This window comes from Macaca thibetana, chromosome 14 (assembly GCF_024542745.1).
Source record: "Macaca thibetana thibetana isolate TM-01 chromosome 14, ASM2454274v1, whole genome shotgun sequence".
Taxonomy (NCBI): domain Eukaryota; kingdom Metazoa; phylum Chordata; class Mammalia; order Primates; family Cercopithecidae; genus Macaca; species Macaca thibetana.
In genome coordinates, this window is record NC_065591.1 from 49,050,440 (window position 1) to 49,064,876 (window position 14,437).

A 14,437-nucleotide genomic window follows, 5' to 3' on the forward strand; every position below is an offset into this window, starting at 1 on the left:
ACTTTACTCTTTTAACCTAGGAATTGATACACTCAGGAGGCATTTTTTTCTTCAAAATTCTCTTTACTATTATTTTCCTCAATGACATGCCATTTAGATTGCCAGATAATCTAGAAGTTTGCTGGTATCCCTCATGATTGATCATTTATTCTGCCTGTGTATTCCATGGTGTTCTTTGTGCATATTATTTTTAATTAAAACATAATAATTGTACATATTTATGGGGTATAGAGTGATATTTCAATATAGGTATACAATGTGTAATGATCAAATTAGGGTAATTAGCATATCCATCATCTCAAACATTTATCATTTTTGTTTTGAGAACATTCAAAATCATATTCTCTTCTAGCTACTTGAAAATACACAGTAAATTCTTAACTATAGCCACCCTTCAATGCTATAGAAAACTAGATTATCCTGTGTAGTATTCTATAGAAATTCCTCTATCTAGCTGTAATTTTGTATCCTTTAACCAACTTCTCCTTGTTTTTCTCCCTGTTACCTTTCCTGTCCTCCAGTAGTTACTATTCTACTCTACTGCTATGAAATCAGCTTTTTTTTTTTTTTTTTTTTTTTTTAAGCGTCCACATAAGAATGAGAATATGCAGTATTTATCTTTCTGTGCCTGGCTTATTTCACTAAACAAATAGTTAGATTTTATTTGGTCACAAGGTAACAAAAGTATTTGTAGGGGCCTAGATATTTTTATTTACTTGCCGAATTAAGCAGATAATTTACACATCTAGTCTCTCAAACATTCAAACATACTTCCCATTACATGTGGGAGGCTTACTTCATATTTTATTACTCATTTGCAAAATAAAAATATTGAAAAAAGAACATGTATCTTGGGTATCTTCTGCATATAATGCCCAATACAGACGTATTTGAAGAGTTCCATTCTTTATACATTGTGAATATAATGACTACCAAAGGATTCTAGCATACATTATTTATAGCTCTCAAAATCTAATATTGAATAACACAATGCATTAAAATATAGAATATTACAAAATAGCTTGCATTTATATTATCCTCTCATCCAAAATTCTATAGATATTTTGGAACTGACATAGAAGCAGTTTGTATTTTCTTGATATATTTCATGTAATTTCTTGTACCTGGAATACTTCTGTTGAACATACTTACTTGTAGGAATCTCATCCATCTTTCAAGGCCTAGCTACTTGTAGTCTTCTGTGATCTCGCTTCTATGATGTGAACTCCCATAGCATTTTGTCTCTCTCTTTTTGTTCTTGTCACAATTTATCTTTTTAGTAATTTTTGTGAACAGTCCTTTTACTAACACTAGTTTCTGATGAAAGTTTTGTGTTTTTTTTTTTAAACTTGCAGGGATATTAAGTCTAATCCATCTTACTACATGACCATATATAATGCCCATTGTTCAGGAAGCACTCAGCTTATAATTACTGAGGGAATTAATTAAAAATTCTGCAAATTTCCATATTCCCAATTCTTTTCATAATTTGCCAAATTTGCATTGCTCTTCTTACATTTAGCTTTTCTTATATGTGCTGCTAGCTTTTACTATTTTCATGTTATCCTGAGAGTTAGGCAAAAAGTAGTTTCTTGAATTTGCAGATGAGTTAAATGAAACGTTTTTGAAGAATGTGAAGTGTGTTATTTATCCTGCGACCTGAACAAAATCTGGAGCTTTTGGTGGGGGGAAACAAAAAGAAGGAATTGGCATGTCACTCTCATTATCACTGCTCATGCTTCTTCTCTCCCGCTGCTAGTTATGATTTTGGAGGAGTGGGGACCATGACATGTTTCTTTGTATCATCTGTGGCACGATAGTTTGCTCATTGTCAGTGCTCTAAACGTATGCATAAAATGAATGTGTGAATGAATTTGACATAAATGAATATTGTTTTTGGTACCTCAGCCATTCTTTCCTTTAATGGCTTTCCAGTTTAGTTTCCCCAGGCTTCTTTTGCATTTATGTTCTCCTTCCAGTCCCTCATATAAAACTCTCCTTTCGGTAAAGAATTGGGTGACTATACTCAATCCAAGATATTAATGGCCAAAAAATGTTAGACTTTTGTGGTATACGCATTTAAAAGTATAGAAGTTGGCTGGGCGCGGTGGCTCATGCCTGTAATCCCAGCACTTTGGAGGCCGAGGTGGGCGGATCACCTGAGGTCAGGAGTTTGAGACCAGCCTGGTCAACATGACGAAATCCTGTCTCCACTGAAAATACAAAAATTAGCCAGACATGGTGGCAGGTGCCTGTAATCCTAGTTACTTGGGAGGCTGAGGCTGGAGAATCGCTTGAATCCAGGATGTGGAGGTTACAGTGAGCGGAGATCACGCCACTGCACTCCAGCCTGGGCCACAAGAGCGAAACTCCATCTGAAAAAAAAAAAAAAAAAAAAAAAAAAAAAAAAAAAAGTAGAAGTCTTTTCAGATACAAATTAAAATAAATGAATTAAGTTATATGGGATCCTCATTAATGTTTATAGTGGCCTTTAAGCAGTTTTTATATTACTTGAGGATCCATGAAAATAAATTTTTAGAGATGGGTAGCTAGGCCTCTGTAAATCTTTGCAAGAGTTCTAAGAATTTAGACTTAAAGGGGATGATGGAATGATTATTTGGAGTAGCTGTCTCTGAAGTAAGAGAAGGGACAAAAATTGTCGAATAAAGAATACTTTTATTCTCATTTGCCTTAAGAATTCCTGGATTCATGTTTTTTGTCCCCGTTTTGGGACTACTAGAAACAATTCAAAGTTGTTTTTGCTGTGCAACTGCTATTAAATGAAGTTTGCAATTGTTTTTATATTTTTCCTCTGAAGTTCCCTCACTGTAATAATTATTGTCCAAAGAAACTCTTATGAATTATGCTGTTTAGTGTTTTCACTATGCAGCATTTGTTCTGGTTTTCTTTTGGGGAACAACCCTTCTTTCACTTTTGGTACCTGTGGTTGAGATGGAACTGCCTTTATCCTCCCAAGTCATAGGGAGTGGGCATTTGATACTCCTGGCAACAGTGGTTGGTTCGGAAATAAACATGTTATCCTCGCCAGGCCAGTGAGACTCAATCCTGGGATATTTCCTGGAATTATTGGGAAGGAAGCACTGTCTTTCTACTGAGGTTTCTAACCTTGAGCTTCTGATAGTCATCTTTGTCACTGAAAGGGGAGAGCCTGCCTGAGAGAGAGAAGGAGAAAAACCAATTTCCTAATTATACCATTTTAATACCGAGTCCAGGTGTGTTAGAAGGCAGGCCTTTTCAATTAAGTGAACCAATTAATTATTTTTTGTTTGCCTGTTGGTTTACTTATTTATTTGTTAGAGATGGGGGTCTCACAGTATTGCCCAGGCTGGTCTGAGGTCATCCAGGCTTAAGTGATCCTCCTGCCTTAGCCTCCTGAGTAGCTGGGACTGCAGGCACATGCCATGGTGCCCAACTGACAAATTGTTTTTTGATTTAAAAAAGCTACTTTGAGTTGTTTTTTTATCACTTACACAACTAAGTGTTGTAATGCGTACAGCCAAAGTTGCATAACTGCACAACTGTTATGGTGGATGCGTATATGGATATACCTGATTTGGAGAAATATTTTAATGTCCATTGTCTCACCTAATATTTGCAATTTATTCTAGTTTACTTTTCATGAGCATAAAGGAGTATGAGTTTTATGATGAAATGTGTTACTGTTTAAACAAGTATAGTTTTAGCTGAAATAATGTTATTAGCATTGTCAAGGAATAAAATGCAAATGAGATTATATAAATAGATAAAATACAGACTTTTAGTTTACATTATTTTGAAAATAGAACAAATTTATTGAATTTCTATAGCCTTCTGTATGTAGTTTTCCTTTTTCCTAAATGAAAGAAGTTGAAATGTGCTTATATTTTTGATATTCACTTATTTATAGCAATTAGATATTTTTCTTAGATATACAAGTTCAACAGGAATTGGAGAGAGTACTTTATCTGCCTACGCTCTGAAGAAATGTTCTCTGCTTGTGACATTTTTGCATGTTAATCCTTTTCATTAATGTATAATTGTTAATGGATTTGCTTCAAACTAGAGATCTCACTAGTTTAGAAAACAAAACAAAAGTGAATATTGTAGGACAAATTTTGCTGTCCACCTAGAAAACATAATCTGGATTTGAAAGAAAATTTATTCTCCATATATAGCTGTGCAAATTCTGCTTGACTTTGTTTAGTCACTTTTAAAGGAGTAATGTTTTTAATTTATATTTCTTGCTCTTTTAGGAGGTCTGCATTTTGTTTGTGTTTTTATATTGAAATATGCATGTAAAGACTAGGTTGATAGTTTAATTCTCTCTCTTAAGCACAGGCTGGACCATTTTGTAGTAAGATTTTATTACTTAAAAATCCCGACATTAAAATAAGATCCTGTTTTTTTTAATCCATGAAATTAAAAGATATATATTCTCAATGAAATTTTGTCTTTTTTACCTGGCAAGTCTTAAGTGCCAGGGTCTTAAGTTGGCAGTTTTTTCCCTAGCCCTTATAGATATGTCTCTCAGTTATAAGAGCCTCAGATTTAAGTCCCTTGGGTGTTGATACTTTCATTAGGAAAAGATTGGGGTGCTAACTAGTTTATGAGAGTAAGGGCCTCATTAGAACAATTTTAAAATTAAGTCAAAATTGAAAAGGCCAATTAACCTTTGAAAGTCCACGCAGACAACAGCACATTTGGAATAGCATGCACACTTAGTTATATGGGTGGAGTTTCTCAGAGGTAGTAGATTTTACAGTTTTACTATCAGTCATTGTGTAGAATTTCCCCTTTCCTCAAATGACCCCAAATTTACAACCAAGACCAAATACAATTCAAAATGGATAAAATTCCTCCTTGGAAGAGCCTTCTCTGACACTATCCCTTTCCTGTTCCTTTAACCCTTCTATGTGGTGATTTTTCTTTTTCTTTTTTTTTTTTTTCCAGTCACTCACTATCTCCCCTACCCTAAATTGTTCATAGGATAGTATCACATAGTAGTCACATGCACCTTTTTTAAATTTTTGATTAAAACTTATGTTAAAACAACAAGAAAAAAGATAAAACCTCTCATACACTTCCACAGTATGTCATCTGTTTTCATTTTTAGCTGCTTATTTCCAGTCCTTGTTCATATCCTTTTTTTTTTTTTGAAACAGGTTCTCGCTCTGTTGCCCAGGCTGGAGTGCAGTGGCATGATCATGACTCACTGCAGTCTCGACCTCCCAGGCCCAAGTGATCCTCCAATCTCAGCTCCCCCAAGTAGCTGGAATTATAGGCGCACACCACCACGCCTGGCTAATTTTCTTTGTTTTTTTTGTAGAGATGAGATTTTGCTTCATTGCCCAGGCTAGTCTCGAACTCCTGGGCTCAAGCAGTCTTCCCGCCTCGGTCTCCCAAAGTGTCAGTGTTACAAGCATAAGCCATTGTGCCTGCCCCTTTTAAAAACTAATTTAATGTAACTGCAGTTATATCATAGATGTCATTGTGTGTTCTTTGTTTTTTACTTAATGTTAAATAATAAATATTTCCCACCACAAAGAGCTTGTCATGACCTACACAAGCACTTAGGGAAGCCCTGGTGTGTCTTATGTTTTTTGGGTCAGAACTGCTATTTGGGCATTATTTTATTATTTTATTTTTAAAAACTCATTTAAGATTTAAAAACTTTTTAAATTTATTTAGTTTTTGGGCAAATTATAATCATATGTATTTACGGGATACACTGTAATATATGTATGCATGTGAAATGTATACATGTGGAATGGTAGAATCAAACTAACATATCCATCACCTTAAATACTTACCATGTGTTCCTCCTGCCTAATTGCAACTTTGTACCCTTTAACCAACATCTCCCTATTCCTCCCCATTCCCACCCAACCTCTGGTAACCACCTACTGCTTTCTGCTTCTATTGAGTTCAGTTGTTTTAGATTCCACATATAAGGGAGAACATGTGATTTTTGGTTTTCTATATATTTGGGCCTTATTTTAGATAGTCTTCCTCTTGGCCTTGAGTTATTCTATTTAAAATTAACCTGAAGCTTTTTTTTTTTTTTTTTTTTTTTTTTTTTTTTTTTTTAAGCTGAGGGAAGACATTGTTTCTGTCTTTGATGGCAATGCATCCTAAATTTTACCAATAACTATACAGTTTTTGGTAGGTTTTATCTTGTATCTATTGCATCTGTTGGGATGCTTATAGAGTTATTCTTCTTTAATCTGTGAATATGGTATTATTGGTAGATTTTCTGAACCATGTAGGATAACCGTGACAAAACCTATTTGTTCTCAGTGGATTTTCATTTACACTATAGAATTAGTTAAAATTTAAAGGATGCTTGTAACTGTGTTCATGATTAGTCAGTAATTTTCTCTTCTTCTAGTGTGTCTATTTTATTTTGGAATCAAGGATAGATATTCTAGCCTTATAAAATGCATTCAGAGTCATATATATCTATCTTAGTGTGGAAGGAACTCATGATATTACCTTTCCTAGAGGCATTTGCAATTAATTTAAGTTAAAACTCTTAACTGGGAGGAAAAATATTTTTATCTTTAAAGAATTTTGAAACATAAACATAGCTGTTTCCCTCTAGCCCTCTGCCTTTTTTTTTTTTTTTTTTTTTTTTTTTTTTTTGGTTAGGGGACTGCAAGAAGAAAGTTGGGGATAGAGAAAATGTTGGTAAAGAATGGAGGTTGTTGCCATAAGCCTCTGTCATAGCAATGCAATTATTTTGGTGATTATCTTTGACTAGTTTTTGGCAGGCCTGTGGTTTAATCCATTGGAATTAAGAAGATAGCAAGTTGATGGCATTGGTTAGGGAAGATATTATCAAAGAAGGTGTTAAATGAACAGAGAAGAAGGCTCTTGCACCAAAGTTAAAGGTGATCTGAGACTTAAATACTTTAGTCCGTTTATGTACCAAATGTCCTTTATAAAGGCAAGAGGGTAGGACTTCTCCTTCAGGTCCCACAATTACCCCATTGGTTGCATTGAGCCATTTATGACATCATTCTTCTTCTGAGCCTTTCCTTGGGGTTAGTTTTAGTCATATTTTTATCTCTATAAAACATCAGGCTGGGAGGTGGTGTGTGCCTGTAGTCTCAACTGCTAGGGAGCCTGAGGCAGGAAGACTACTTGAGCACAGGAGTTCAAGGCCAGCCTGTGTAACTTAGTGAGACCATATCTCTCTGGAAAAAAAAAAAAAATCTGGGGAGGTAGGTGTTGCTTCACATGTTATTTGACCCATGTTTCATCTCATTTCATCCTGTCATCCTGTAAAAAATAGTTTAAAACAAATGTTAGAAACTCTAAACTTGGGGCTTCCTAAATATCTGATGTGACTGGTGATATAAGTTCTTTTAAGACAGTATGCTTACTTTTTTTCTGTTCTTATCTGTTCTTCTAATTGTATGATAATTTTAATCAACACAGCTTTTAAGCATATACTATGTACCAGATGAGATATATGTATGCATGTGAAATATATATGTGTGAAATGATAGAATCAAGTGAATGGATCTGTAGAGACAACGTTCTTAAGGAGTTTGAGCTTTCCTTTTCTGTCTTTGTTCTTTATGGTCCTTTCCTTTTCTGATATGCAAGCACTTTTGTTTCTCTTTGCCTCTCTGTCAAAGCAAGGAGACTTTTAAAGGAAATTTTGAGTCGAACCTAAGTTGCCTCCTTTGAGAAGAATTAGTACAGCTCTCTGAACATGGACTTATTGTTTGTTTAGAATGCAGTGTTAACGAGGGCACAATGCTAGCCTTGATTTTTATATGGACCTATTAGCTTTGCTCTTTTCCATGACCTTGAATCACTGCTTTAGTAATTGATACTTACTAAAGACCAGGTGAGAGGAGTTGATTGATCAAAACACTAGAAAAATAGGACAAATTGCATTCTTGCCCGTTATCATTCTTATTTATAAAAGGCAAACCATCACCCGGGGCTTTGCTTTAAAACAAAATTATTATTAAAATAAGTTGTAAAGGAATGTGGAAAAAATGAAAAGGGAATACAAATGATTTTATTATGTTATTTATTTTTTTCCTTTCTGCATTAATTAGGTAATTCTTAAGAACGTCTTCTCCGTGTCATTTAGTTTCCTTTTTAATATCTTTGGATGCAAGATTGAGCTTTGCTGGCCTTTATTTCTTGTTCCTCGGGTATTAGTGCCAGCTTTGGCAACCTCATTGTCAGTGCTGGCTCAAATGAAGGAATGGCTGAAGGCTCCTTTTGGAGACCCACTTCATTGGTTATTTTAATTGCTCAGAGGGATAATTGTTGAGTAGTGCTACAGGATAGTATTTCCCTTGCCATAGGGGTTAGGAATTCTGCCCAGTAATCACTCCTATTCCTGTTGGATGTGTGTCTGTGAGTGGAAAGACTGGTAACTGGCTTGAGATATATCTCTAAAGCTATATGTAGGGACTGTTAGATTAACTTTGGGAAACTGGTGCAATCATCATGGATACTTTCCTCATTTATCTTTTGTAGAAACAGAAAATTTGCAAAGCTTAAAATTAGCTTCTTAATCATCTTATTCTAGGGCACCTTCTCATGTAGTATCCTCAGACCAATTTTCTTTGCATTACTTTTTCACAGACAAAGTTCTTGGAGGAACAATAGAGACGTAAGTGATAGGGATTGGACTTCAAAAGAATTTTTATTTTTAAACACTGCTATTGTGGCTATATCTGCTGTTGTAAGGGGGTGTGAAATACTGTTTTCTGGTATTCTGTGGAATAAAACTGTCTGTACTCTCTAAGATATAGTAATGAACAAAATGCTGGGTCTAGTATCCATTAGATAGCTCCTCAAACTTAGCTGCTTCTGTCAGTGGAAGGGAAGCATCTGAGACAAAAATGTTTGTAGTTTTGAAACCTCTTATTAAGGTATATCTGATTCACAATAATTCAGTACACAAAAATAAATGGCGAACTTGTATAGGTCACATTTTAGGATTAGCTTAATAGTTGTAATTTTTAAATTGGAAGTCAATGGAGATAAGGTGTGATGGGGTTGTTTGTTAACTATCTTTTAAAGAATTTTTCTCACTTATTAAAATAAAAATGACATTGATTTTGAGTGGCTGTGTAGACAGCATTATTTAAAATGGAACAAAACAGAAGCTTCTGCTGATGAACTTTGGGAGTCATCAAATGACCTTGGCCTCTTTGCTAAGACTGAATACTTTAAAGGTCCCAGTTCTTCTTCATCCTTCCTTCTATTTATGACCTTTGCCCTAAAACTTTGCGGTTCCCTTCCAATATTGATAGGGCATTTGTCCTCATGACTGGACTCTGAGATCAGTCATTTAGCTTACATTGGCCAATGGGATGTTAGCTTATGTGACACAGGTAGAGGCTTGTAAAAGCACTTGTACATTTCTGTTCACACTCTTGCTCTTTTCTCTCACTATAGAAGAACAATCCTGGGCTAGCCTGTTGGGGAATGAGACATATGAAACAGAGTTGAGTTATACCAGTTGTCCCAGCCAAGGCCAACCACAAGATATGTTAGTGAACTCAACTAAAACCAGAGAAATGTCCAGCTGACCTACAGATGCATAAACTAAAAAAAAAAACTTACTGATTTAAGCCACTAAGTTTTGGGTTGGTTAAACCTGTGCATTCTTGTGGCTGTAGATAATTGATACAACCTCAAATAATACTCCTTTTCAAATGAGTCCGTGGGATAGATGGCACTGATGATCCTCAGTGATTTCTTGTTCCAATGAAAATATATCCTGTTGGTTTCAAGAAATTTCTAGAGCAAGCTACTCAGGAGTATTTGTGTGAGACTTAAAGTGGATTGTGTTTTCTCTATGGGGAATTGTGGAGATATTTTCCATCTAGTCCACATATTAACCTAATGTATAGTGGGGCACAGAATCATTTAGTCCATAAAGAAAGATAAAGCAGAAAATACCTAGAAGTAGGCAAGTAATCGAGGTAAGTTCATACAGTAGGAAATGCAAAGGACAATATATCCTTTGTCAAGAGTAGTTTTGACTAAGGAGAAGTAGCAGTGGATGTAGTCAGTAAACAGAAGGCAAAAACAACATTTAGAAAAAGGAAACTCGATTTACCTTTCAGCTGGTTAAAGACAACATGGTGTAAAAATCAGTGCTATGAAAAAAGACTAAGCTTTCAAACCTTAGCTCCATTTATACTCTGCAAGCTCAACTTATTAAAAAGGCGGTGGGGAGAGGGATAGGTTGGGGAAGGTTGGATGAAAAGAGGCAAAGAGTTGGTTTTGTTGGGGCATGGTCCTTTAATTCGTTGTGCTTTGCAGTCAAATGACTGTTGCCTTTTCTAACTTCAGACTGTATATACTATTGCTATTTCATTTACTTTCTTTTGTAATAGAAAGAAGTCTGGCTTTTAGTGATTATATAAAAAGTAGCTGGCTGAAAGTCTTCTGGACAGAAGTAGGGCCCTACTGAACACATCCAAACAGTCAGGCCCTCCATTCATCTGAAGCTGTATTTGGAGAAGGGGTGTTAGATGGGGGACCTGTACTTGGTTAATTCATCATATTACTTGGAAAGGTCCTTATTATTGTGCACAGCAGTGTGGTCACCTGGCTGTAGGTCATTAGCATTTAGTCTTCTTTTCCTCACAACAATGTACAACATGCTAATTAGGATATTCTGAAAGCTAAGTAACCTGTTTTAAAAATCAGACATTTTAATTTGCAGCTTTAATGGCTGTTTTTATAATAACTGGCTTTATTGGGGGTAAAAGCACTTCTCATGTTCCACTAGCAAGGCAGAGTATAACAGAAGCTGACAAAATTAAAAACCTCATAATGCGACCTTTGCCTGGGATAAAAGGCTGTTTCATAACAATTTCCTTTTGTTCTTTGTTTAAGCCATTACTCTAAAAGGAGCCTCCGATTAATCTAAGTAAATGCATCATTACAGTACTAATCCATGTCCTTCTGTCAGTGTCTGTTTTAATTAAATAAGAAATGCTAGCAGAAAGATATCACACACAAAGCTGTGATTGGAGAAAGAAGCACTGGTTGATCAAGGAAAAGATTAAAAAGAGCTTTAGTGTTTTGTCCATTTGCATAATTCTAGATGCCACAGAGTTTCAGATTGAAAAGGAAACTTACAAAAGAGTTTAAAACATTTCATTCTTATAGATTTAAAATAATGGGATTTACCAATGAAATTCTAATCATCCCATTTATCATGTTAAACATTCCACAGCAAGGAGCAGAACGAAAGGCTTGGGGTGTGTCTTTTAAACCTTTTATGCAATACTGTCTTGTATCCATGAAAACATACCTGTCAAATTTTCATGTGTTTCTTCTTATTTTAGGTAAAGTTGATGGTGAAACCTGGTTGTGGCCATACAATGTGATTTATTTTTCCTTTTTAAAGTATCTTGCAACTTTTAGTTTAGTTTTGCTTTTTGAAAAAATGATTTTCAATTGATAACATGTTAAGAATTTAGGTGCTTAATTGGTTGTTAACAGTAAAAGTACATTTAATAAATGCTTATGAAATGAATATTGTTACATTGATACACAGAAACTCTTCTTAGCAGTAGTGTTGCAGAATTCCCATGGTGAGGGCTTTCTTAATATACTGGCCAGTATTTGATGTAATGAAAAGAGAAAGTGTGCAACATTGAGATTGTTAATTAATTTAGCCTAACAAGATGAAGATAACTGAAGCAAAGCACAGTTTGAATGAAGCAAGAGGTCTTATTTACAATTTAATACATTTTTATATAATGCAGATTTTACTTGGTAAAAAACAAACAGACCCTCACCCCAAATACCCTCTAACAGCAAAAGTACGTCCCTTCCCCACAATTCAACACTAAAATCTTGGTTTGACTTTACAGAAAACATGTACTATGGCCTCATATGGAAGACACTTTTACAGTGTGTAAACAGTGCTTTTCTACAGCTAAGAATCCTACGCTAGTTAACCTTTAACTTCAGTATTTTGTTATTCTCAATATAGATTGGGGATGACCATAAGAATAATTATTTTCTTGTTCTCCAGGTTATCCTGAGACATCTTGCTTTCGTTATTTAATAATAATTCTATTTTAATTCTTTTTCTTAACCAAAGAAGCTCAAAAGTGGGAAAAGGAAAGAAAAAACAAGCTGTGTGCCTTTTTACATGTGCTTGAATCTTTAGCAATTGTACAGAATTCTTAAATTAGCATTATTTTTTAAAGTCTCCTTTTCAATTATTAATGAGCTTTATCCAGTATTTGACCTTTTATCATTCTTGTTTTCTGCTCAGAAGTACTTCCTTCCTTCCAACTGCAGTTAGAAAAGACTGTCTCTTATCTTATGTTACTGTAGGCAGTGGTAACAGGGCTCTCTACAAATGGTGTTATTATGGTCACTATGTTTTTGTCTCAGGGGTCACGAACAAATCCATGCAACTGCTTCTAAGGATTTCAATAAATAGGACTTTTTATCCAGACAATCGCCTTTTATGTTACTTTTAAACAAAACTACTAGTCCATCAAGAGTTTCAAAAGAAAACAATTCTACAGAGTGCCGGTATGGCCGCACAGACCAATCATCATGGCACCCATTCTCCAGTCCTTTATTTTTCAAGTCCACAACAATAGGTTGTTGATTCAATGGACAAGACCAGAACAATTAAGTTCTCTGTTTAGCAGCAGTGCAGCATTTTAATGCCCTTCTCTAATAATGGTCTCATTATTGTTATTCTAAGACTGGGCCTCAGGAGGAGGAATATTTGCTGGAGGTACGTCATTATTTTGCAAATTTCGATTAGCTCATCATGTTGTCTGTAGTGTGAAAATCGTAGCTAATTAGGGCAGCCAGTTAGACTACCAGCTTTTGAGCTTATGAGTTAAAAGGTAGCATACTTGATAGGCCAGTGATGTGAAAAAGGTGGTAAAAAGGAGGATTAGAGCAGTTGCCTTAGTAACTCCAACTTCCATCTGTGAGGGAACAATGGACTTGTGTTTCTCCCCCACCTTGGTGTAAAAATTGGTTTTGTTTTGAAAAGACAGGGTTCTTTTTATGACAATCTGGAATTCAGCCCAACTGAGTGTAGTTTTAGTTGTTAGGAGAGACCATTGGGGATAGGAAAGATGAAAGGTCATGGTGAGCTTCAAGGACATGAAAGGTTGTTGTCTCATGTAACAATAGTAGATTGTTTTTTTTTTCCTAATATTTCTAGCCAGCCCCTAAGTCAGGTGATGGAACAAATACCTACAGTTTAGTCAGGTGAAACAGGAGTGGGTGGAGGAAGGAACGAAGAAAAATGGGGTAAGAGAGAGTTTGTATTTTGTTAAAAAAAATTGAAAGGGTAACTAGTCTGCTTTTATTAAACAAAGGGATATTTCTTTGTCACCATCTCTGAGATTCCAGTATGCTTTGGATGGTTTGCCTCTGTGGGCCATCACATCTCTGGGAAACTCTCCAATGTGTTAGGAAATGTGATTTAAGCTTTCTTCCTGAACTCCCAGGAGGACCAATGATGTGATACTTAACAATAAATTTAGTTGTTGTAGCTTTCTCACATTATTGGTGTTCTTAAAAGGTTTTCCTTCAAATGCACACTGAATAAAATGAATGATAAATATGAAAGAAATTTGTTTCACCACTCTATGGGATTTTATCATAAATTCTATGACTTCCATCACTGAAAGTTTACAGGAAACTGTTTAGATGTTGCTGCAATAGCAATACAAATTTTTCTCTATGTACATAAGAAAATGCCACAAATTTAAGAGCTATTGGGGGTTTGTATACAAAGGAGGCAATAGAAAAAGAGTGAATACAGTGTTTTTTTTTTTTTTTTTTTTTTTTTAAACCCTCAAAACGAAATCACCCTTTCTAGGTTTAAAATACTTTATTTCAGCAAAATGAGTGATTTGTATTTTCCTTCCATATCAATATTAAAACATTTAGGGGCATTGTTGTTGGTGATGTGTGTATGTATGTTTTAAGAACTAGAGAGTGTATAGGAACAAGTGTACTTTTTCTTTCTAAGCAAAAACATCATCTCTTGATGATTTGAGAAACCTTCATATTTATTCTTTTCTATAGTCCCAAAACAACCTTTATGTGATTGAAGCTGGACTTGGTCCAGGGGGTTGGGGAGATTTTCAAATTCTCTTTTAATCCTTGGTCTTTGTTTTCTTGTTCTAGCCAACCATCCTATTGCTGTAGCCTTTATTCTTTTGAGAAGCTGTGTTCCTTTGATTTATTATAGATACCTTATAGACTTAAAGTAATATAATGAAACTTTAGAGCTTAATGACTTTTGAGGTCTCCTAGTCCAAATCTTATCTTTGAAAAATTTAAAAAGTGAGACTGGAAAGTTGAAATGACTTGCCCAAGACAACTTGACTAATTAGAGGTAGACAGCTGCCATTTTCTACATGGTTTAAATATAAATACTGAAATCAAAAGA

General features: G+C 35.0%; 1 protein-coding gene across 15 annotated transcripts in view; it reads left to right on the forward strand.

The window, feature by feature from the left end:
* The window catches only part of SOX6 (SRY-box transcription factor 6), a 784,476-nt gene that overhangs the window by 331,299 nt on the left and 438,740 nt on the right, over positions 1-14,437 (forward strand). Inside the window, exon 1 of one of the 15 annotated variants that reach the window (XM_050759329.1) lies at positions 6,632-13,287. The exons of 11 other annotated variants lie outside the window; for them this stretch is intronic. In XM_050759329.1, coding sequence (XP_050615286.1) covers positions 13,283-13,287 — 5 coding nt within the window. In that variant the 5' untranslated portion in view covers positions 6,632-13,282. Of the gene's footprint in view, positions 1-6,631; positions 13,288-14,437 lie in introns of those variants that run through there. 3 more of the 15 variants (XM_050759325.1, XM_050759356.1, XM_050759345.1) reach the window with 3 other exon arrangements.